This window comes from Protomyctophum parallelum (assembly GCF_964188405.1).
Source record: "Protomyctophum parallelum genome assembly, chromosome: 6".
Taxonomy (NCBI): domain Eukaryota; kingdom Metazoa; phylum Chordata; class Actinopteri; order Myctophiformes; family Myctophidae; genus Protomyctophum; species Protomyctophum parallelum.
In genome coordinates, this window is record NC_139701.1 from 42539454 (window position 1) to 42563756 (window position 24303).

The following is a 24303-nucleotide window of genomic DNA, read 5'->3' on the forward strand; positions in this document are numbered from 1 at the left end:
ACAATTGTATTGTATATAGTCATAGCACGCCATAGTACATAATGTATAGCATAGTAGTAAATATGTATAGTTTATATGTATAGTGTATGTATAGTTTCATTATATAGATATTCCACTGTTACTTTCTTAGCTTACGCATGTTTCATGATAAATGCTTTTATGTGATGTATTCCCATGCTTTTGTTCTTGCTTAAATGTAAGTCGCTCTGGATTAAGAGCGTCTGCTAAATGCCTAAATTGTAAATTGTAATGTATGTGTTTATGTTTGTGTGAATGTATGTGTGAATGTGTAATGCAGAATCTATATGTAAAGCGCCATCTTCCCATCCTCATATATTGTGTCGAAAACTGCTATACTTTTCAGGATTCATATTCAACGTAATCAAAAGTAGCAGATTTACAAGCTCAAAGCGTGTACGTTTCGAGCTTGCGGATGTTTGAAAAGAGGTTTCTGATATAATGTGTCATTCTCTCTCTCTCTCTCTCTCTCCACTCCCTCTCTCTCTCTCTCTCTCTCTCTCTCTCTCCCCCCCTCTCTCTCTCTCTCTCTCTCTCTCACGTCTTCCAGCGGGTGAATGCGTCCGACGTGACCGCGACCAATCGGGTGCCAGAGCTGGTGTTCCCGCGCCACGGCGCCGTGGCGTCAGGAGGGGGCGGGGCCCTGCGGCGGGCGAAGAGGGACTGGGTGATCCCGCCCATCAACGTCCCCGAAAACTCACGCGGACAGTTCCCCGAAGAGCTGGTCCGGGTACGAGACGCGTGCACGCACGCACGCACGCACACACGCACACACGCACGCACGCACGCACGCACGCACGCACGCACGCACGCACGCACACACGCACGCGCGCACGCACGCACACACGCGCACACGCGCAACCAGTGTTGTTTTTGGCATCAAATTTCTATTTTAGTTTTAGTCACATAGGTCCTGATTCTTCAAAAACGAAATGCGTCAGAGTGTAACGGTGGCGGAAACAGATATCGTATTTATCCGTCCGATCAAGCTACGTTGAGATGACGTGTTATTCAGAGAGTGGTGTGTACCACAGGTGCGCAGGTGTATCGCAGGTGTATGTCATACTGAATGCAGCGGGTGCAAAGTGATCGGAAAAGCACCCGACAACCTCATCTGCATTGATCCACGCCCTATATCGCACCATAAAAGGCTTCAAGCATGACTCAGCAGACAGCAGTTTGTCTGAGATCACAGCCGCGGTCACTGCTATCCAAGCTTGCAACGCGTGCTCCGCTGAAGCAATATAATTATAATTTATTTAATTAAGTTCGGGACCAAGGCGGGTGCTCACTCACACCTTTGCAGAGGTAAAACATATCCGATATTTAAAATATCGGATATGTCAATGCAAAAGTCGTCTTTTCAGAGAGAGCGAGAGAGAGAGAGAGACGAGAGAGGGAGGGGGGCTGCATGGGCCCTCGACACTGTTGCGCGATAAAGAACAGTAGCCCATACATTCATAAGTAATATATTATAGGCCTGGCATCCATGTGATCAATATCAATATACATTATTATAAATTCTGTCTGTCTGTCCGTCATGTTCACGAGTGGAGGTGAGCTGGTTTAAAACTGATATGACTGGCCGACTTTCAAACACGCTGCATTCATTAGGCTATAAATGTGGTCTTCTATTTTTTATATAGGGCAAATTAGCCCTATTCATTTTCCAATGTGAATCGGATCGGCAGCACGCTGCTGTCTGCCCCCCGCCACACACACACACACACACCCCCCCCCCCCACACACACACACACACCGACAGTCAACTGACTCAAGGATCTCCGTAACAAAACAATTTCATTAGGCCTGCCGCCGCCTACTGCAGGCATTACTGTCTACACTAAACTATGTTGGATTCGTACAGTGCATAATGCAGATAAGCCTATGTTCTTATTATAATTGTGAGTTTGTTTTTTAACATGCGCAAGAGCCGATCTACAAGCTCACAACGCGTTGCACTGCGAGTAGAAAGCTGTCAAGTGAGAAGCGCATGCTATAGTAATATCCTAATAAATACATAAAAAGGTGTCGGCTTGCGGGGCAGTTTCTGTATATGGGACTCTACTAACTTGCCTAGAATGCTTGCATTTAGGCATACAAGTGCACTCAGCTTTTATTATATAGGCTATAATTTCTTTATGTGCTGATCGACCAATATGTTGGGGACACATGCCTACATATTTTATCTGAGATTTGGGGACTATTTATTGATTCAGCATGAAGACTAAAGCCTTCTGAATAAATCTATACGCAAGTGTATGCTTCCGCAAATTTCTCCGCCACCTAAAGAGCTCCCGTAGGATTTAGCGGAGTTTCCGACGAACCAAAGTCAGCGTCAAGTTCACGGCCATTTCCATGAATTCCAAATTAATGTGGGAAATCCACGTAAATGCCTTTCCGCCAGCGTCACGGCAATATATCAGCGGAAACACGTTGAAGAATCAGGCCCATAGTCTTTGGAATGAAACTAGTTTAGTTTTAGTCACATTTTAGTGACCTGGACTGTTTCAGTGTTAGTCTAGTTTTAGTCGACTTAAGGTCATGAGATTTTAGTCGACTAAATCTACGGTTGATTTAGTCGACTAAAATGCATTTCGGCGGGCCTTGATGGCGTCCTAATGACACTTGCTGAAAATAGCCGATCTACAAGCTTGTAGATCTGTTATTTTCAGCATGCGACCAAGTGTAAAAGGACTTATACTGGATCTCTTGTCCCTTCCTAACATTTTAGTCTAGTTTTTATTTGTTGACGAAATTGTCAATATATTTAGTCTCAGTTTTAGTCATCGTAGCTTAGTTTTCATTTAGTTTCTTTTTAGTTTTCGCCAGTGAAAAAAGGTAGTCGACGAACATTTTTCGTCTTAGTTTTAGTCGACGAAAACAATGCATGCAAGCCTTACTTTGAACCACTTTCACCGTGGCAACAACGTTTTGGGAATGTCCTTATATAGGCAAAGATGTTCCAAACATTTTCTCTTTTCTCCCGCAAACAAAATAGCTAAAACAGTCGATCTACAAGCTTGTATATAGATCAATTATTTGGGCTATTTTAGATTTCAAAATATCGCCAACATGCTCCCGAACGGACATGATTTGATTTCGACGATGATTTTGATCAGTCTATGCATGACACTATAGTACAAAATCCCAAATCACAGACTAGTCTAATATCACGTAACATTGACCCTATAGAGATGTCCCCGATCACGTTTTCTTTTGCTCCCGATCCCGATTTCCGATCATTTTGAAAATGACCCCCGATTTTCCCGTTTCACGCGATCGTGATCGGGAAAATCGGGACGACCGTATAATTTTCACTATTTTTGAAATGGGGCTATATATAAGGTAACTTAACCCATTCTGAACGGGAAACCATTCTGGTGTTAGCATCACGTCGTGCTTTAGCTATCGAAAAATAGCAGATCTACAAGCTCGTAGCGCGCTACCGAGTGGCACGCTACAAGCTTGTAGGCCTGCTATTTTTGAAAAATCGAAGAACGACTGACATTTATTTTAGAATCTGATCTCGGGTCAGAATGGGTTCATCAGGCCAGTGTGGTGTGTCCAGTGGAAAACCTCGTATGAATCTGATCTCAGGTCAGAATTGGTTAATGTGTTTCTGAAATCACGCCTCTGTGTGTGTGTGTGTGTGTGTGTGTTTGTTGAACTGTGTGTGTGTGTGCGTGCCTCCCTCAGATCCGCTCCGACCGCGACAACAACCGCCTGCTGCGCTACAGCGTGACGGGCCCCGGGGCCGACCAGCCCCCCACTGGCATCTTCATCATCAACCCCATCTCTGGACAGCTGTCGGTCACCAAGCCTCTGGACAGAGAGCACATCTCCAACTTCCATGTAAAGAGAGATATATGCACGCACACACACACACACACAGAGATAATTATGATGTCGCAACAGGGCATGCTCAGTGGCCTTGTGGTTAGAGTATCCGCCCTGAGACTGGGAGGTCGGGGGTTCGATCCCCGGCCGGGGTCATACCAAAAATGGGACCCAGTGCCTCCCTGCTTGACACTCAGCATCAAGGGTTGGATTGGGGGTAAGTCTCTGCGACATACTAGCGTCATGTCCAGGGGGTGTACTTGTACAGCAAGCTGCCTCACGCTACAGAAACAGGAGATAGGCTCCTGCCCCTATGGGCCTCATGGCTACAGAAACAGGAGATAGGCTCCTGCCCCTATGGGCCTCATGGCTACAGAAACAGGAGATAGGCTCCTGCCCCTATGGGCCTCATGGCTACAGAAACAGGAGATAGGCTCCTGCCCCTATGGGCCTCATGGCTACAGAAACAGGAGATAGGCTCCTGCCCCTATGGGCCTCATGGCTACAGAAACAGGAGATAGGCTCCTGCCCCTATGGGCCTCATGGCTACAGAAACAGGAGATAGGCTCCTGCCCTATGGGCCTCATGGCTACAGAAACAGGAGATAGGCTCCTGCCCTATGGGCCTCATGGCTACAGACACAGGAGATAGGCTCCTGACCCTATGGGCCTCATGGCTACAGAAACAGGAGATAGGCTCCTGCCCTATGGGCCTCATGGCTACAGAAACAGGAGATAGGCTCCTGCCCTATGGGCCTCATGGCTACAGAAACAGGAGATAGGCTCCTGCCCTATGGGCCTCATGGCTACAGAAACAGGAGATAGGCTCCTGCCCTATGGGCCTCATGGCTACAGAAACAGGAGATAGGCTCCTGCCCTATGGGCCTCATGGCTCGGCAAGGCTACTTAAACAGGGCATGCGCGAGTCTGACGAATATTCATTGTGTGTGTGCATGCGTGTGCGTGTGTGTGCGCGTCTCTCTCTCTCTGTGTGTGTGTGTGTGTGTCTAGCTGCGTGCGCACGCCGTGGACCTGAACGGGAACCAGGTGGAGAACCCCATCGACATCGTCATCAACGTGATCGACATGAACGACAACCGGCCCGAGTTCACGCATGCCACCTTCAACGGCTCTGTGGCCGAGGGCTCTAAACCGGGTAACTATTACACCTTCAACGGCTCTGTGGCTGAGGGCTCTAAACGGGTAACTATTACACCTTCAACGGCTCTGTGGCCGAGGGCTCTAAACCGGGTAACTATTACACCTTCAACGGCTCTGTGGCCGAGGGCTCTAAGCCGGGTAACTATTACACCTTCAACGGCTCTGTGGCCGAGGGCTCTAAACCGGGTAACTATTACACCTTCAACGGCTCTGTGGCCGAGGGCTCTAAACCGGGTAACTATTACACCTTCAACGGCTCTGTGGCCGAGGGCTCTAAACCGGGTAACTATTACACCTTCAACGGCTCTGTGGCCGAGGGCTCTAAACCAGGTAACTATTACACCTTCAACGGCTCTGTGGCCGAGGGCTCTAAACCGGGTAACTATTACACCTTCAACGGCTCTGTGGCCGAGGGCTCTAAACCGGGTAACTATTACACCTTCAACGGCTCTGTGCCCGAGGGCTCTAAACCAGGTAACTATTACACCCCACCTCCAATACACACACACTACGGCTCTGTGCCCCAAGGGTCTAAACCGGGTAACTATTACACCTTCAACAGCTCTGTGGCCGAGGGCTCTAAACCGGGTAACTATTACACCCTACGGCTCTGTACCCCAAGGGTCTAAACCGGGTAACTATTACACCCTACCTCCAATACACACACACACACACACACTACGTTTAATGGCTCTGTACCCGGAAGGGTCTCTCTAAACCTGTTGATAACATGCATGTGCATGTGCACATGCACGTGCACGTGCACATGCACATGCACATGCACATGCACATGCACATGCACATGCACATGCACATGCACATGCACATGCACATGCACATGCACATGCACATGCACACGCGCGTATACACGCACACACGCACACAGAGAAATGTCAGTGGTCAGACGTGCGTGCTCCGGTGTCCCCCCGCTGCAGGGTCCTTTGTGATGACCGTGACGTCGGTGGACAAGGACGACCCCAAGACGGCCAATGGGATGCTCCGGTACAAGATCCAGTCCCAGAACCCCGAGAGCCCCGCCTCCAACATGTTCACCATCAACAACAGGACCGGCGACATCATCACCGTGGCCGCGGGCCTCGACCGAGAGGTGCGCGCGCGCGTGTGTGCGTGTGTGTGTGTGTGTGTGGGTGCGTGGGTGCGTGCGTTCGCGCGCACGCGCGCGTGTGTGTGTTTGTGTGTGTGTCTCTTAGATTACAATTTTGACCTTCTGAAAATGTCTTCTACATCCTGACAGTTTTCTGAAAAAGTCTACGTTTCTGTAACTATATGTCAGTCGTTCTTTGATTTTTCAAAAATAGCAGACCTATACAAGCTATACGAGCTTGTATAGATCTGCTATTTTTCAATAGCTATAGTCAGTATAGGATGCTATAACGACGGTAATAAATAGAGCGTGCACCTCCTCCACTCTTAGCCCAGGTGCTGGACAAAAAGTCAGTATATCCCATTCTGACCTGAGATCAGATTCATACGAGGTTTCCACGTGGACACACACTGGTCTGATTAACCCATTCTGACCTGAGATCAGATTAAAAAAAAATGTCATTCGTTCTTTGATTTTTCAAAAATAGCAGACCTACAAGCTCGTAGCGCGCCACTCGGTGGCGCGCTATGAGCTTGTAGATCTGCTATTTTTCAATAGCTAAAGCACGACATGATGCCGACACCAAAAGGGGTTCCCGTTCAGAACAGGATATACAAGAGGAAACAAGTAGAGTCCGCAACTCCGTCATGGAAAACTCAGCTCCACTGGTTTATTTGATTCGACGTTTCGATCACTATGGGATCTTCTTCAGGAATTCCCGAAGAAGATCCCATAGTGATCGAAACGTCGATCACTGCCGGTGTTGCAGACTCTATTTCTTCCTCAGTATAGAGCGTCGCCGTCCCGCCCCCTTTCATGACGACGCCAGGCCCAGGAAATAAATCCCAATGCATTTTCCCCCATAGACATTTCAAAACGTATTTATTCAAAGACCTTTTAAGTGTCTTGCGAAGCCAACTCTTGTCGTGACAAATCATGACAACACGCGCACAATATTTTGGACCAAACAAATAATTACAAAGAAGAAAAACAAAAAAAATAAAGTGCCGTTTTTTTCCTACTTTCTAATTCTTTGTTTGGCCCGAAAAAGTGTGTTTGTTGTCACGATTTGTCACGACAACGAGTTGGCTTTGTCCCGCGGCGTAAAAACGTCTTTAAATAAATACTTTCTGAAGGGGGGGGGGGACTGCGACGCTCTATATAGGATGCGACACACAAATAAAAAAATCACGGACAAATGCAATTCACGACTAAAATTGGGGGAGAGAAGGGGGATTTTAAATAAAAAAACGTCGCGCCGACGTCGCAGAGGAGCGAAGTATCCCGTCTTCTGACGCCGCGTTTTAACCCGTTCTGGGGCGAGAACCCCTTTTGGCGTTAGCATTGCGTCATGCCACTCGGTGGCGCGCTACGAGCTTGTAGATCTGCTATTTTTCAATAGCTATATAGGTCTGCTATTTTTGAAAAACCGAAGAACGACCGACACACATAGAAACATGGCTTTTTCAGAAAACCGTCATTTTCAAACGGACATTTTTTTAGAATCTGATCTCAGGTCAGAATGGGATATAATGAACGATGCGGCGGAGTAACGTGTATGTGTGCCTGTGTGTGTGTGTGTGTGTGTGTGTGTGTGTGTGTGTGTGTGTGTGTGTGTGTGCGTACAGAAAGTGCCCCAGTACACGTTGATCATCCAGGCCACGGACATGGAGGGCAACCCGACGTACGGCCTCTCCAACACCGCCACGGCCGTCGTCAGGATCACCGACGTCAACGACAACCCCCCGGAGTTCACCACCGACGCGGTAGGTTCACTGACCTGAGATCAGATTCTACAAAGTGTCTTCTATACATCCTGACAGTTTTCCATTCTGACCTGAGATCAGATTCTAAAATTGTCTTCTACATCCTGACAGTTTTCTGAAAAAGCTATGTTTCTATGTGTCAGTCGTTCTTTGATTTTTCAAAAATAGCAGACCTACAAGCTCTGGTATTTTTCAAGCATGACATGATGCTAACACCAAAAGGGGTTCCCGCCCCAAAATGGACCTGGGAACGATTTCTACAAATGCCTGACGGTTTTCTGAAAAACCATTATGTTTCTATGTCAGTGCAGGTTCTCAAACTATCTCATGTCAAGGACCCCTAGAATTATTATTTATTTGGCTGTCGACCCCCCCATCTGAAAATATACTGTTCCAGGGACCCCCCCCCCCCCACCCCCCCCCCCCCAGAAGCAAAGATTTGAGCTACAAACGAATGCTCTAAAATAATACATTATATATATATTCACATTTGGGCCACATTTTCACGATTTTTCAAAAATAGCAGACCTACAAGCCCCTATATGAGCTTGTAGATCTGCTATTTTTCAACAGCTAAAGTATAACATAATGCTTAAAGAGGGAGTGCCACAGTTTTTGTATTTTTTCCAGTTTTTCACGTGTCTATGAGGTGACAGTACTTCATTAGACACCCTGGAGTTGTTTTTATCTGCAATGGTGTATTAACTTTGTATTTAGGGTTTCTTCCTGGAGGCTGAACCCTTGACAGTCAAACGGACCAATGAAATAAACAGTGATATAGTGACATCACACTATCAGACCCTCCCCTAACCCCTCCCCCTTAATCATACAACTACAGCTGTGGGTGTGGCTTCAGTTCAGGTGGATCACCACCCATCACCGCCCACCAGGCAAACCAGGCATACTTAATGAACTGGTGGGCGTGTCCACTTAAAAGCATGATTTTAACAAATACTGTATGCTTTTTTGGAAAAAAGTTCTTCCCCCTTATATTGTAATAATGCCTGATGATCATGTTTTAGGATGGGAAAAAAATGGTGGCACCCGTTTTGGTGTTAGCATCATGTTATGCTTTAGCCATTGAAAAATAGCAGATCTACAAGCTCATAGCGCGCCACCGAGTGGCGCGCTACGAGCTCGTAGGTCTGCTATTTTTGAAAAATCGAAAAGCGACTGACATTTTCTTCGAATCTGATCTCAGGTCAGACTGGGTTAATTCATTCCTCCTCCCCTCCCCTCCTCCAGTTCTTCGGCGAGGTGGAGGAGAACAGGGTCAACGTCATCGTGACCAACCTGACGGTGACGGACAAGGACCAGCCGCACACCTCGGCCTGGAGCGCCAACTTCAGGATCATCTCGGGAGACCCCACGGGCCGCTTCGCCATCCCCACGGACCCCCAGAGCAACGAGGGCCTGGTCACCGTGGTCAAGGTAAGAGACCCCAGGGACCCCCCTATACACGGAAGGCCGAGACCCCCCGAATAGCTACTTGCCCCAAATGTGCTGACCTGTGATAACATTTTGCCTCATAACGGTTGTTTATGTATACCCATGAACTTTCAGCAGCTGTTTCTATTCTGGCTGAATAGAAACCAATGTGGGATTATGTCAGTATAGACTCCATTACACAAACACACTGGCGAAGAAAATTACTGGTGAGAAACGTATTCCCAGATTCTATTGATATATCCTCTGACTATACAAGTAAGATGCATGCGCGAACGCGGGAAGCCAACGCAGCTCGTAAATTTGCAATAACGACAATTAGAATACATTTTTTTTACGTTTTCTTTTGTGTTTGTGTGTGTGTGTGTGTGTGTGTGTGTGTGTGTGTGCGTGCGTGCGTGCATGTATTATTTTGTGTGTGGCTAAAGCATGACATGATGCTAACACCAAAAGGGGTTCCCGCCCCAAAATGGGTTATAACTGTACTGTACCTCCAACGTGTGCACATTGTTTTAGTCACAGATGCATGACTTCCATATCGCATAAACATACAAACCTTGGCTTAAATCTTGCGGGCACATACACACAGGTTGGCAAACCAATAGGAAGCTGCATGTCGTCAGGTTTTCCAGAGCTATATCGTTTGCATAATATTAGTAAGAGTATAGAGACCGATATATACCTCAAAGTATGTATACTTTGTGCAAACTATTTGAGCGAGTGAAGTTCTTGTGCCGCATTTCTTGTGCAGTTTTTCTGTAACTCAATTAAGTAAACTCCTCCAAGTTCAATGTCTGTCCTCTCCGTCCTCGTCTCAACTCTGTCTGACTTTAAAACCCAGCGTATACTCTTTGATTTTGGGGGTCTGGCCCCGCTTCGCGCTCTTATTTTGACACTCCAGTCGATGAAAGAGAGAGAGAGAGAGAGACAGAGAGAGAGAGAGAGAGAGAGAGAGAGAGAGAGAGAGAGAGAGAGAGAGAGAGAGAGATATCAAACGGAGCGCAGAGAAGAAAAGCGAAGGTTTGATCATTTGAGATTAACCCATTCTGGACGGGAACCCCTTTTGGTGTTTTAACTATAATGAAGCATTATGTTATGCTTTAGCTATTGAAAAATAGCAGATCTACGAGCTTGTAGGTCTGCTATTTTTGAAAAATCGTAAAAGTGCGCCACAAATCTTTGAATATATATATATATATTCTTTCAGAGCCAACCTTTTTCAACGTCAGGGCCTAAATGGGTTAAAGCACCCCTTGACATAATGTTAGCATGCGGCGGCGCGCTAACGCCGGAATCAAGTGGAAATAATAATTGGGGGGGGGGTGGGGGGGGGGGGTCCTAAAAAAAGGAACATGATCACAGAGACTCCTGCTGCTGCTGTGACGGGGCAGACGTATATATATACGGCTACTATAGGGCTCATCGCTTCGCATCGCAGGTTCATCGCTATGACAACCGATTATATGTTGGGGATTATATAATCCCATTCTGAACGGGAACCCATTTTGGTGTTAGCATCATGTTATGCTTTAGCTATTGAAAAATAGCAGATCTACAAGCTCATACGAGCTTGTAGGTCTGCTATTTTTTTTTTTTAATCGAAGAACGACTGACATTTTTAGAATCTGATCTCAGGTCAGAATGGGTTAATCAGACCAGTGTGTGTCCAGTGGAAACCTCGTATGAATCTGATCTCAGGTCAGAATGGGATAATCCCATTCAGGACGGGAACCCCCCCTTTTTTTTTGGTGTTTTATAAGCATTAGGTCAAACTTTAGCTGTTGAACAAAACAAAATATTATTATAAGATCTACAAGCTCGTGCTGTTTTTTGAAAAAAAAAAAGGTGAATACGTGGCACAGATCTTTGAATATATTCTCTCAGAGTGAACGTTTTTTAAAACCCATCTGGGGTGTAGTTTGTCCCTTCATGGAACAACATATTTTCAGATGGGGGGGGGGGGGGGGGGGGGGGTCCGTGGCCAAATACAGATCATTCTGGCGGTCCTTGACATGAAAAGGGTGAAAACTGTCTAAATGGATCATTTTAGCGATAATGAATGAGGCTCACTGATCATCATCCTTTATGCGTTGTGCGATCGAACGCTATCTTGTAGATCAGACATCACGCGAGGCAAGGAATGACGAATGCTAATTGGATAAACACAGGAGTCATTATTTCTTAATTGGGCTGTCCTTCCTTCCTCTTCTGCAAAGCCGCTGTAATGAGCAACTTAAAAGATGACTTTGACAGCTAACGATGTTGACCATAAACAATGCTTATTGGGTTCATGGGACACGATGAGATTTCACACAGTTGTGCACGGCACCGCACTCCTGTAACCTTCACCGGAGAGAGAGGAGAGAGAGAGAGAGAGATACTGAAGCAATTGGCTTTCAAGGGGGGTCCTCTATTCTTTCAAAAGAATATTTTTTTGTATTTCAAACGTCAGGCCTAAATGGGTTAAAAACGTGGTGCAAAGTTAAAAAAAAAGTCACCACCTCCCCCTCCCCCCCTCTCCTCCTCCGCAGCCCATCGACTTCGAGCCCAACCGCTCCTTCATGCTGACGGTGGTGACGGAGAACGAGGTGGCGCTGGCGCGCGGCATCCACCTGCCGCGCCAGTCCACCTCCACCGTGTCCGTGCGCGTGCTGGACGTCAACGAGGCGCCCGAGTTCACCCAGAACCCCAAGTCCCTCAAGCTGGAGGAGGGCCTGTTCACGCACTCCCTGCTCACCGCCTTCACCGCCCAGGACCCCGACCGCTACATGAGACAGACCATACGGTATGTAGGCTGAGTGCGTGTGTGTGTGTGTGTGTGTGTGTGCGTGCATGTGTGTGCGTGCGTGAGTGTGTGGGTGTGAGTGAGTGTGAGTGTGTGTGGGTGTGCGAGAGGCGTGAGCGTGAGCATGCGAGTACGAGTGCGAGTGCTTGTAAAAATAGCAGTGTGACCTTGTAGACTCCGATTTCCTGGTCCTGAAAAGCAGTGTGACCTTGTAGACTCTGGTTTCCTGGTCCTAAAAAGCAGTGTGACCTTGTAGACTCCGGTTTCTTGGTCCTAAAAAGCAGTGTGACCTTGTAGACTCCGGTTTCTTGGTCCTAAAAAGCAGTGTGACCTTGTAGACTCCGTTTAGCTGGTCCTAAAAAGCAGTGTGACCTTGTAGACTCCGTTTAGCTGGTCCTAAAAAGCAGTGTGACCTTGTAGACTCTGGTTTCCTGGTCCTAAAAAGCAGTGTGACCTTGTAGACTCCGGTTTCTTGGTCCTAAAAAGCAGTGTGACCTTGTAGACTCCGGTTTCTTGGTCCTAAAAAGCAGTGTGACCTTGTAGACTCCGTTTAGCTGGTCCTAAAAAGCAGTGTGACCTTGTAGACGATACGATACGATACGTGGCGTGACGATAATGTGGTGCAAATCTTTGAATATAATATTCCCTCAGAGCGAATGATTTTAACTCAAATCTTTGCTTCTTCTCAGGGGGGGGGGGGGTTTACGTTGTCTCCCTCGAGTGTACATATAAGTCTTTATAATATCTGTTTGATCTCTAGTGTGGCGAGTGTTTTGCTGCTAACGAGCCTTAGAGTCTTGTTGGACCCGCGTCGACGTAAAGACGCCGGCTTTAGGAGCCGCGCTGCTCCGTAGAGAACAAATTGGCGACCGGCCGCGCCGACGAGTCACCGTCTTTGATCTGTACGGCTTTGTCCAATTAACTCCACACGTCCCACTTTGAGTTCTCCTTTGTGCGTTTTTAATTGACGTGTGTTTTATTGAAAGCATAATACACGCATGGCCATGCATATATTTGTCAAAAGGATTACACAAAAAAATATAGTTTATTTCCTTTTGTGGTCCTGTGATGTAACGACTTTCTTTTACGGTACTACTGTTTTCCTATAAACATTGCATCAAGGCTGCTATAAGCAACATTATGTCAACATCGTAATGACCTTTTATTTATATTCATATTTTAATGAATTACTTAATTATAATTATTTTTCTTTGTTTTTCCAAAACAATGTAGTCTCTGTGACACATCTGGGGGCCACAATCTGCATTCAATGATTTTCCTAGAAGCTTTGCCATTGGTCGATTTGCCTGCATGATGTCTACTTCCTGATTGGTTAGTCATTTCAACGTTACCAATGACAAAGCTTCTAGGAACGGCAGATCTTTTTGCTCTCGGGGCTGAACTGAACCTGTCGGGAACCGCCGTGGTGAAACAAACCGTCCCGACACGACACGTCAGAGTGCGTGACGCTGTGGGGTTCTGAAATGTCCTGATACTGTGGTTATTTATTATCGAGCTCTCTGATTGGTCCCCCCCCCACCCCCCCCCCCCCCCCCCCCCCCCCCCCCCCCAGGTACTCCAAGCTGTACGACCCGGCCAATTGGCTGGAGATCGACCCCGTGAACGGACGCATCTCCACCATCGCCACGCTGGACAGAGAGTCTCCCTACGTCAAGCACAACATGTATAACGTCACGTTCATGGCCACGGACAACGGTAAGAACATTACAACATGTACAACGTTACGTTCATGGCCTCAGACGAAGGTAAGAACAATGCAATGTCACCATCATGACCTCATGAACAGTGAGACACAGGACACTTAGCTTTGACTCATTCATTCCAACCTCTTTATGTTCTCGAAAGACATCGAGGTTGGCCTCGTTTGAAAGACATCAAGGCTGGCCTCGTTTGAAAGACATCAAGGTTGGCCTCGTTTGAAAGACATCAAGGCTGGCCTCGTTTGAAAGACATCAAGGTTGGCCTCGTTTGAAAGACATCGAGGTTGGCCTCGTTTGAAAGACATCGAGGTTGGCCTCGTTTGAAAGACATCGAGGTTGGCCTCGTTTGAAAGACATCGAGGTTGGCCTCGTTTGAAAGACATCGAGGTTGGCCTCGTTTGAAAGACATCGAGGTTGGCCTCGTTTGAAAGACATCGAGGTTGGCCTCGTTTGAAAGACATCGAGGTTGGCCTCGTTTGAAAGACATCGAGGTTGGCCTCCGGTCATTCCAGGTTGGTAATTTCAGGTAACCTGACTCCGCCAGCTGGTGGCAGCAGTGAGTCCCTCCTCCTGCTCCCATCTGGTCCCTCTCGGGGCAGAGACGGTTGAACTCCGATCCATTTCTGACCGGAGAGAGATATGCGGCCGCATGTGGTCCGCTAGAGGCGGGATCAACGCGATACTGATGACGTATTGAAGCGCTGCCACAGTGCAAATGTAAACACAACCTAACAGGACTATACAACTCGAAATGATTGTGGAGATATCATCCTTTTTGTTCCGCTGCTTCTGGTTTATCGTTTCTTCCTTGAGAGAGCCCGGATCAATAGGCAGATCCAGGCAGGAGGAGGGAACTCAGTACTGCCACAAACTGGCGGAGTCAGGTTACATTCCAGGTGGTCAGGCCTCTGAAACTAAAGGCTGTTTCCCCCAAGTCTGTGTTCTGGAGCTTGTCCTATATGGAACATACAGGGCTCCAATCCAGCAGTGTCACGGTCCGTTATGTTTTTCTAGTGTTCCTTGTTCTTTGTTTTGGTTTTACTTTACACTTGTGTGCTTTTATTTTGCGGTCTGTTAGTGTTTCCTGTGTTGCTCTTGTTACCTGCGTTGTCTCACCAGTACCCTGATTACCCTAGTGTTTCCACCTTGTCTTGTTAGTCTTTTTAGTATTTTAGTTAATCATTGTGTTGATTATCTGTTGAGTTCACCTATGTCTTTGTGTATTTATACTCCCCTGGTTTTTAATCTCCTTTGTCAGATCATTAGTGAACTCTCAGTGTATTCCTAGTTCTTGTTCTCTTCGCGTTCCTGGATTTTGGTAATAAACGTCCTACTATTCCACTACTTTGCCTCTCTGCAGCGGTGGCCGAACGGTTTGCAGAGCGGTCTTGATATCGGAAAGGTCGCTAGTTCGTATCTCCGGACCGGCACGTTAAAATTACCACCGCTGAAGTGCCCTTGGACAAGGCATTGAACCCCTACCATGAAATGTTCTATATGAGCAGGGCCTGGCTGTAAACAAGTTCTTGAGCTTAGTCCAGTTACCCTGGGTAAACATAGTACCTTTCATCAATTGCGTTCTCCACCTGAAGTGTGTTTCTGGCCTGCATGTGGCGTGCCCCATAGTGTAGCCGTAGCTTTTTAGGACAGACCCCCCCCCCCCCACCGAGCGCCTGGTGCTCTCCACTCACCTCAACCCATTTTCCTGAATATAAGACTACGTTTTTGAGGGGTGCTATAGCCCCTCCTATACACATAGGTTTAATTGTTTGTCTTTAGTTCAATGTTTGTTTAACCCATTCTGAACGGGAACCCATTTTGGTGTAGCATTTTTGGTGTAGCAGATCTACAAGCTTATAATAGCGCGCCACCGAGTGGCGCGCTATTATAATCAGAGTCGTCTTGCATCGGGGACAATACGGTAACTGGTATGGGAGTTGGGGGTGGTCTTATTATAATCAGAGTCGTCTTGCATCGGGGACAATACGGTAACTGGTATGGGAGTTGGGGGTGGTCTTATTATAATCAGAGTCGTCTTGCATCGGGGACAATACGGTAACTGGTATGGGAGTTGGGGGTGGTCTTATTATAATCAGAGTCGTCTTGCATCGGGGACAATACGGTAACTGGTATGGGAGTTGTGTCAGTGCCAGGAGGACACACTGTCTTAGCTGACACACAGTAAAGAGGAGGACACACTGTCTGAGCTGACACACAGTAAAGAGCAAACCCAGGGCTCTGTACTATAGGCCCCGGCTACTGATTTTAACCCACAATCTGGATTCAATCAAAAAACTGCGACAATCTAAAAGCTTGTGGTTCTGCTCATTTTGGTGCCCGAATGCCTTCCTCCAGCCATCAGAATCGGTAACACTGGTCTATGGGGTTCATTTGGTCAGGATGTGTGTGCTGGTATAAAGCAGGGTTTAGGGTGGTCACTAGATAGAGGGATAGAGGGGAATAGACAACGCTGCCACTGTCTGCTGCTTCCGTCCATGCTCTCATCGGACGCCCCGTCAGGAATGTCCTCCTCTTGTCTCCCCGACCGACTCCCTCTCCTCCTCGAGGCACACAGCTCGCCCATTCATTCATTCGTTCGTTCCCGAACGGAAAAAACAAACGGCGCTTCCTGTTTTCGTGCGTCTCTCTCGGGGTCGATCACCCCCCCCTCCCTTCCCCGCCCCCACCCGCTGCCTCAGATTGCGTCCTCGGTCCTCGTCCCCGTCCCCCCATGCACCACCCCGCGAGAGAGAGAGAGACGATTCTCTTGTCTTCCCCAAAGTGGAAAATAGTTTGAGATGGAATGTCAAGACACACACGCACGCATGCAAGCATGCACGCACGCACGCTAGCAACGCACGCACGCACGCTAGCAACGCACGCACGATAGCAACGCACAATAGCAACGCACGCACGCACGCTATATAGGCTACTGTTTTTCACAGTGCCTCTCAAAGGGATTGCACTGAGAAGTGCAATACACACAGCTATATAGCGCTCGCGCCAAAATGTAGGCGACCACGGCCGCGTATCTATATGGACGCACAACCTTAATTAGTAAAGCCCCATTCAGATAAAAGAAAGCTGGAAATAAAAGCAAAGCAAAACTCATTTCGAAGCTGCTTTTTTTTGAGAAAGTGGGCGTGTACAAGGTACCTGTCACTCAAGCTGCCTGGACTGGCTTGAGATGAGAAAGAAAACAGGCAGTTAGAGCAGATGCGCATTTCAAAGTCTAAAATGTAAAATAGCGACTGTAGAGGAGAAATAATTATATATTTAGTTACATCATAACCTATGTATGGATGAATAAATTATATAATCTTGGTAAACTTGTTTGTGAATAACCGAACGAGACTACGGACCGGATCTCGATCCTCCCTCTTTTACCCCAGCTGAAGTGCTCGTCTTGGGGTCGGGGAAACCCCCCACTCCGCTCTCCTCTCCCCCAGGCCACGAGCGAAACTCTCCGGGCATTTTTTTAAATAGCGGCTCTATATGTAATGTTAATGTTGATTTAGCAAGAGCATACCGTAGAAATACAATTGTATATATCCAGCACGTCGTAAAAGCAATTAAAACAGCTTATGTTTACGTGCTGTTTCCGGACATTCAGTCTCAAAGATCTGTTTTTCTATCCCTATCTCGGCCCTGTCTGTCTGTCACTGACCCTCCTCGGCTGTCTGCGGCCAGCGGTCTGCTCCTCCACCACCCCGGGGGAAACATTGTGCCAACTAGTAGGCTAGGCATACTTTAATTACTTAATAAATAATCAATATCACCGGAACGGAGTCCAGTGTGTGTGTGTGTGTGTGTGTGTGTGTGTGTGTGTGTGGCAACTTTCATGTATGCATGTGTGTCAGCATTGGAAATATAATATTTATAGGCCTATGCTTGTTTTAATGTGAACCGCCATACCTATCACTGTGCTGGTGAAGACTTTATGAATAAATAGAATTCTCTAATTCTGTGAGTGTGTGTGTGTGTGTGTGTGTGTGTGTGGGGGGGGGGGGGGTTGTGTACGTGTGTGTGCATGAGTGATATCGTTTAGTTAACATTAGCATTAATAGTTAATAGGGCCAGTATATACGTTATATGGCATATATATATACGGGCCATTAGCATTATATCTCTCTCTCTCTCTCTCTCTCTCTCTCTCTCTCTCTCTCTCTCTCTCTCACACACACACACACACACAAACACACACACACACACACATTCTCGCGATAAAACAATACAAATTATTCCCTCAAGAAAATATCATCTATCTGGATTGGTTTATCGATGGTGCATCTAGGATGCGGAGCGCAGCAAACCAATCACAAAACACGGGCAACCTGTTGCATAAATAAAGGTATGATTCACGGTGCCCATGTTTCAACAATCAACATAGCTACCGACACACACACACACACACACACACACATACACATACACATACACTGATACACACACACACATGACGACCGGCACATGACAGGTCGGATCAGGGATGTCCGCATGCATATCATACAACTGATATAATATCAATTATTGATCTCTCTCGCGCGCACACACACACACACACACACACACACACACACGTGTCCCCGTGTCGGGCGCTCAATATCACACACACACACAGTCAAACACACACACACACACACACACACACACGACGACCGGCTGAGAGTGGGCTTCTCCTCCCCTCTTCTCGGGGAATGTTTGGGGGGAAACTCCGACACGGGTTGGAACTATATTGTTTAATTGTTTGTCTATCTATCGATCTATATCTGCTAATTTATCAACCGTGTGTGTGTGCACTGTTTAGTCCACATTCAGCGACGGATAGCGTTCTGGGGGGGGGGGGGTGAATGCAGGATCAATTCTCCCCAGAAAAAGTGAGAATCCAGTGGGAACACGGAACACAACCTGTTTTCACCGCTTCGACAACTTGTTTCTCATATAAACTTTCATTTCTATCGATAAAATCTGCTATGGTCTTGCCAAATATCCATTCATATTTCATATACAGCCCATATTTAAAAAGTTTATTTTTTAATTCGGAGATTCGGGCCGGACAGCTTTCGGAGAGGCAAATGGTTTTGTGAAATTATCTCAACTCCGCCTCCTCAAACCACGCTGTGCTCTGATTGGCTACACGCAGCTTTTAAAAGCTCCAGCATTTCAAAGCAGCTTTCAAGTTGAGTTTTGGTGAGAAAAAAAGAAAGCAAAAAAGAAAAAGCTGTTCATTCCAAGCTTCAAAACGCAAAAGCTGCTCTGCATAGAGATAACATGGGACCACGAAGCAAAAGCAGGAAGCTAGCTTGTGCTATGTGAATGGGGCTTAACACCTTGTGACGGAACATTGCATTACTATTTGTGCCTGCATGATGGCTGACTGTGAGAAAAAAAAGGCCCATTGTTGTTACTGTGACTTCCAAAAGTTTGAGTATAAAGTCTTGGGGCCAAATGCATAATATCGGTGTGGCGGTCCTTTGTAGAATCGGCCTGGGGCTTTAGCGGTTTAAACGTTTATCCCATTCTGACCTGAGATCAGATTCATACGAGGTTTCCACTGGACACACACTGGTCTGATTAACCCATTCTGACCTGAGATCAGATTCTAAAAATGTCAGTCGTTCTTTCGATAAAAACAAAAATAGCAGACCTACAAGCTCGTAGCGCGCCACTCAGTGGCGCGCTATGAGCTTGTAGATATGCTATTTTTCAATAGCTAAAGCATGACCAAAATGGGTTCCCGTTCAGAATGGGTTAACACGTGGCTACGAGACACACAGCAGAGTGTTTGCGTCGGTCACTATACGAGCGTGGCGGCGGTGGCTCATGGGGTATAGAGTGACCGGATATAGGAACCGCGCAATGGTCGATCCCCGTGGGCTCCCACGGAGTCAGTGTCGAAAGTGTACCCTTCATGTGTTTGGTCCTGACGGAGCATTGGTCCGAACGACAACCTATACCTCAAACCCTCCCCCTAACCCTAACCTCCCCCCGGGGCAGCGCACCTAAACCTAACCCCCAACCCTCTCCCGACCCCCAACGCACCTCGGACCGATGCTCCTTCGAACCAATGCTCCGTCGGACCATATAGTATGCCTCCCCCCTTGAGCAAGACTCTGAACGCCTAATTGCTCCCGATGTGCAGGTTGGTGCCTTGCATGGTTTATTCCGGCGTGTGCGTGTGTGTGTGTGCATGTGTGTGTGCGTGTGTGTGTGTGTGCGTGCGTGAATGGGTGAATGCATGTAATGCACAATCTATGCAAAGCGCCATTTACCGTTTACGAGCCACACAGCATAGTGTTTGTGTCCGTTTCAAGCAGTGTTGAGTGATATGTGTCTAGTCAAGCTCTCAATGGTCTCGCACTTTCCTAAATATGTCCCAAACCGCCCCCCCCCCTAAGGTCTTCCACTGCTGGCCTGATCGCTTTGCCTAAAAAAATGGCAACAAAAAAATACGGGGAAGCGGCTTTTTGCTTCTACGGGCCGACGGCGTGGAACAAGCTCCCACTGTACCTTCGACAGGCAGCCTCTGTAGACATTTTTAAAGCACAGCTCAAGACCCACTTCTACAGCACACCCTTGCTTTTAATTGATCTTTTATTTTTTTGTTATCCATGTCCTCACTGTATTGCATTACTGCTCTTGTTTTTTAATGTCTACGCCTTGCTATTCTTTTCTTTTCTCCATTGCTCTGTAAAGCACTTTGAGCTGCATTTCATGTCATGAAAGGTGCTATACAAATAAAAGTTGTATTATTATTATTATTATTAATGTTAGTCTGTGATGGTCACGGTGCTCAGCGCATTAAAGGGCACTGGCTATACACTGGCATATTACGGTAATGACCAGCGGGACACGTTCAGTCATCAATTAACGGCGATTACGTAATGTCCTCCTGTGTATTAGGTAACCCCGCGGCCAGCGGCACCGGCACCCTGCAGATGTTCCTCCTGGACATCAACGACAACGCTCCGCGGGTCTCCCCGCAGGAGGTGGAGATCTGCGAGAAGCCCGAGCCCAACGGCATCAACGTGACGGCCACCGACTTGGACCTGACGCCCAACGCCGGGCCCTTCGCCTTCGAGCTGGCCAACCGGCCCCTGGCCGTCCGGCGGAACTGGACGCTCACGCGCCTCAGTGGTCAGTTCGGACGGACGTGTCGTGCATGCGTTACATAACGCTCTCCCTCTGCCAGGAACACCTCAGTATTTTGGACCCCGTATGCCGAATAATCCAGGCAACAACGACGTCTTGCACTCGAGCACTTTTATTTTAACCAAAGTCTCTTCAGCTTAGAAGCGCAGGTGGACACAGTCTCACAATCAGCCAGGCGTGCTACGTCCTAGGACAGGACGTGACACGTCCTAGGACAGGACGTGACACGTCCTAGGACAGGACGTGACACACTCGCCCCGCGACACCGTCTGGATAGAGCGTCGTGACGACGCCAGGCCCGGGAAAGAATAATTCCCATGAGGCACTTTCCCCCGCATAGACATTTCAAAACGTATTTATTTAAAGACCTTTTATAAGCGTCGTGCGAAGCCAACTCGAGTCGTGACAAAACATGACAGAAAAACACAATATTTTTGGACCAAACAAATAATTACAAAGAAGAAAAACAACAACGAAAAAAAGTGTTTCTTTTTTTAATTTAACCCTTATTTAACCAGTAAAAACCACATTGAGACTGAAGTCTCTTTTACAAGTGTGAACTGGTCAGAACAATAGGCAAAATAAGTGACACAACTCTGCCAGTAACAAAAAATACACAAAAAAAAACAAAAACAGGACAGACATAAAATGCTCATAAATACAGTACCCACTACCGAAGAAGCTTAAAGGGAGAACAGGAACGCGACCAATAAGGACTAAAAAACTAAGCAACGGAAATTGCTAGTAGACTAAAAAGCAAGCAGACAGTTGCTATACGTCAAAGCAGGAGCAGTGTATGGGAAGTGTGCCCATGGCAATCCATTTAAAGCTCACTAGGGGAATCACAGCAGCCAGTTTGAGTCTGGACTGTAGGTCATTCCAAGACCAGGGTCCGAAATAAGCAATGCTTTTTGTCCCAGCCTCAGATTTAGTTGGGGGCACGACGTAGCGTAACCAAGCATTTGATCTGAGGTTGAGAGAGTTTTGGACAAGTTCAAATTTAGAACCAATGTAACGTGGGAGGTTACCAAGAATGGCTTTATAAATGAGAGTATACCAATGTAGCAACCTGCGAGACGTTAAGGAATACCAACCCACGAGGGCATACAGAGTACAGTGATGAGTCCTATAGGGGGAATTGGTTATAAACCTCAATGCAGCATGAAACAGGGGGTCAAGTTTGCTCAGAGTTGAGGAACTAGCAAAGCGGTAGACAGTATCTCCATAATCAAGCTGCGACATGAAAAGGCCTGTAACCAGCTTTTTGCGAGAAGCATTAGAAAAGCAGGACTTCATTCTGTAGAAGAAGCTTAGTGTGAACTTAAGCTTTTTTTCCAAGGTGTCAATGTGGTGTTTGAAGTTTAACTTGTTGTCCAACCAAATCCCAAGTTTTTTTATTCTGTCTAATTATTTGTTCGGCCCAAAACATTGTGTTTGTGGCCATGATGATTTTGTCACCACAAGAGTTGGCTTTGTCCGCGCGGCGTAAACGTCTTTAAATGAATACTTTCTGAAAAGTCTATGAGGATAATTAACTGGAGGGGCGGGACTGCGACGCTCTATAGTAGTGACCTCATGCAGGGACAATTCTGACCGAAACGTTAAAGAATCAGACCCGTCTATATGAACCTTTATTGATAAAAGGATATCCCCTTGAGATGTGTATCATCTCGTTTTCGAGGGGGTCCAGCAACATACAGCAAATAGAGAACAATAGCCTACAACAAGTACATTGTTACATACGTCTGAAGTGAGTGGTGCTCTACTGTACTGTGCTGTACAGTGCTGTCACTGGCGTAGGATAAGGGGGTGCAGCCAGTGCAGTGCACTGGGGCCCAGCGCCCCCTAGGGGCCCATGAGGGGAAGGGGAAAAAAGAAAAGAAACAGCTGACGAGCCGCTGTTTTGTGAATGAAATAGCTGTGGGCTGTGGCCGGTCGGTAAGGGGTTAAACTTCTGTGTGATGTATCCTTCCAAGCCCACTATACCATGTAATATACATCCTGCGTCTACTACATCCTGTAGTTCACTTAAGAAATACAAGTATTGTTACAAGCAGCTTTTATTTTGAAGAGGAAGAGGAAGTTGTTTCGGTTGTAGCCAGCTACCATGACAGTCTACTCGACTAGAAGTACCGGGTGGTAGTGGAATAATACAAAAAACATGCTTTTAGCCAAAACCGCATGCGTCTATGACTTAAACAATGTAGGCTAAACACTTTGGAATTACGTTAAACATGGTATATCCTCCGTGGCGGCGTCATTACTGTAGGTGAGTACTAGTTAATTAATTGTTAAGTTTCATAGTATCATTCATCATCAACAGGCTGTTGTTGATGCCCCCCAAAATGAACAGGTTACAGCCTACAGGATTCTCATTCTGTTACTGTCACTGCCTGCAAGGATGACCGCCGTGCCATTTCTTATAAACTATCTAATTCATACGTGGGTCGTCGTGGGTACACGTGGAGTTGTTGTTATTGTTGTTCATGCGCCACGGTGCGCGGTGTGGAGAGGGCATCAGAGCGCAGCGCAACAGCCTTATGGTATTGTCTGAATGATGTCTGTACTATCTCTGCACTAGCTCTTTCTGTCCAGTCCTACGTGTATAGGCTGGCGATTGTGGCGACTTATATTGGTTAATAAAGAGAGAGCTGTAAAGGGGATATATTGTCTATGGTCAGTTCATGGTGTGTATCATTCTCGTTTTTAACCGGGCCGTGATAATGCGGCGCAATGACGGTAGGCAGTAGCCTAATACAATGTAACCAACCTGCGCAAGCATTAAAAAAAAAACGTTACTTTAGAAAGTAACGATGCCCAACACTGCATATAATGAGCTGTGTTTTTATTTATTTATGTTTGATAGTTTGGAGACATCAGGCTGTGGTAGTTTTGTTTTTGTGCCCAAGTCAGGGCAGGTTGTTTATTGATGAATGTATGGACACTGAGCTTAAGGAAGCTGGTGCTGTCTGCATGTGGTGCTGAAAGGCTGGTTTAAATGAGTGATTGAAATATTTTGTTTGTTTGCAGAATTAGGCTACAGTACATTTCAAGCACAAACTCAATACAAAGACTGTTAACTGTGAGTGGATGAGTTTACTCAATGCTGTACCATACATATGTTCTCATGCCAATAAAGCCCCTTTGAATTTAATTGAATAATTTAATTGTGTGGCCGGTCACCTCACCTGTAATGTTAGTCTATACCTATTGTGTGTGTGTGTGTGTGTGTGTGTGTGTGTGTGTGTGTGTGTGTGTGTGTGTGTGTGTGTGTGTGTGTGTGTGTGTGTGCATGGGCGCGCGCACGAAC

General features: G+C 46.8%; 1 protein-coding gene across 1 annotated transcript in view; it reads left to right on the forward strand.

The window, feature by feature from the left end:
* The window catches only part of LOC310859996 (cadherin-2-like), a gene marked incomplete at both ends in the record, with an annotated part of 99021 nt that overhangs the window by 49431 nt on the left and 25287 nt on the right, over positions 1–24303 (forward strand). The window contains 9 exons of the mRNA XM_083766760.1: positions 569–748; positions 3718–3873; positions 4869–5013; positions 5954–6126; positions 7752–7889; positions 9135–9320; positions 11867–12120; positions 13694–13836; positions 20745–20978. Coding sequence (XP_083622886.1) covers positions 569–748; positions 3718–3873; positions 4869–5013; positions 5954–6126; positions 7752–7889; positions 9135–9320; positions 11867–12120; positions 13694–13836; positions 20745–20978 — 1609 coding nt within the window. The remainder of the gene's footprint in view (positions 1–568; positions 749–3717; positions 3874–4868; positions 5014–5953; positions 6127–7751; positions 7890–9134; positions 9321–11866; positions 12121–13693; positions 13837–20744; positions 20979–24303) is intronic.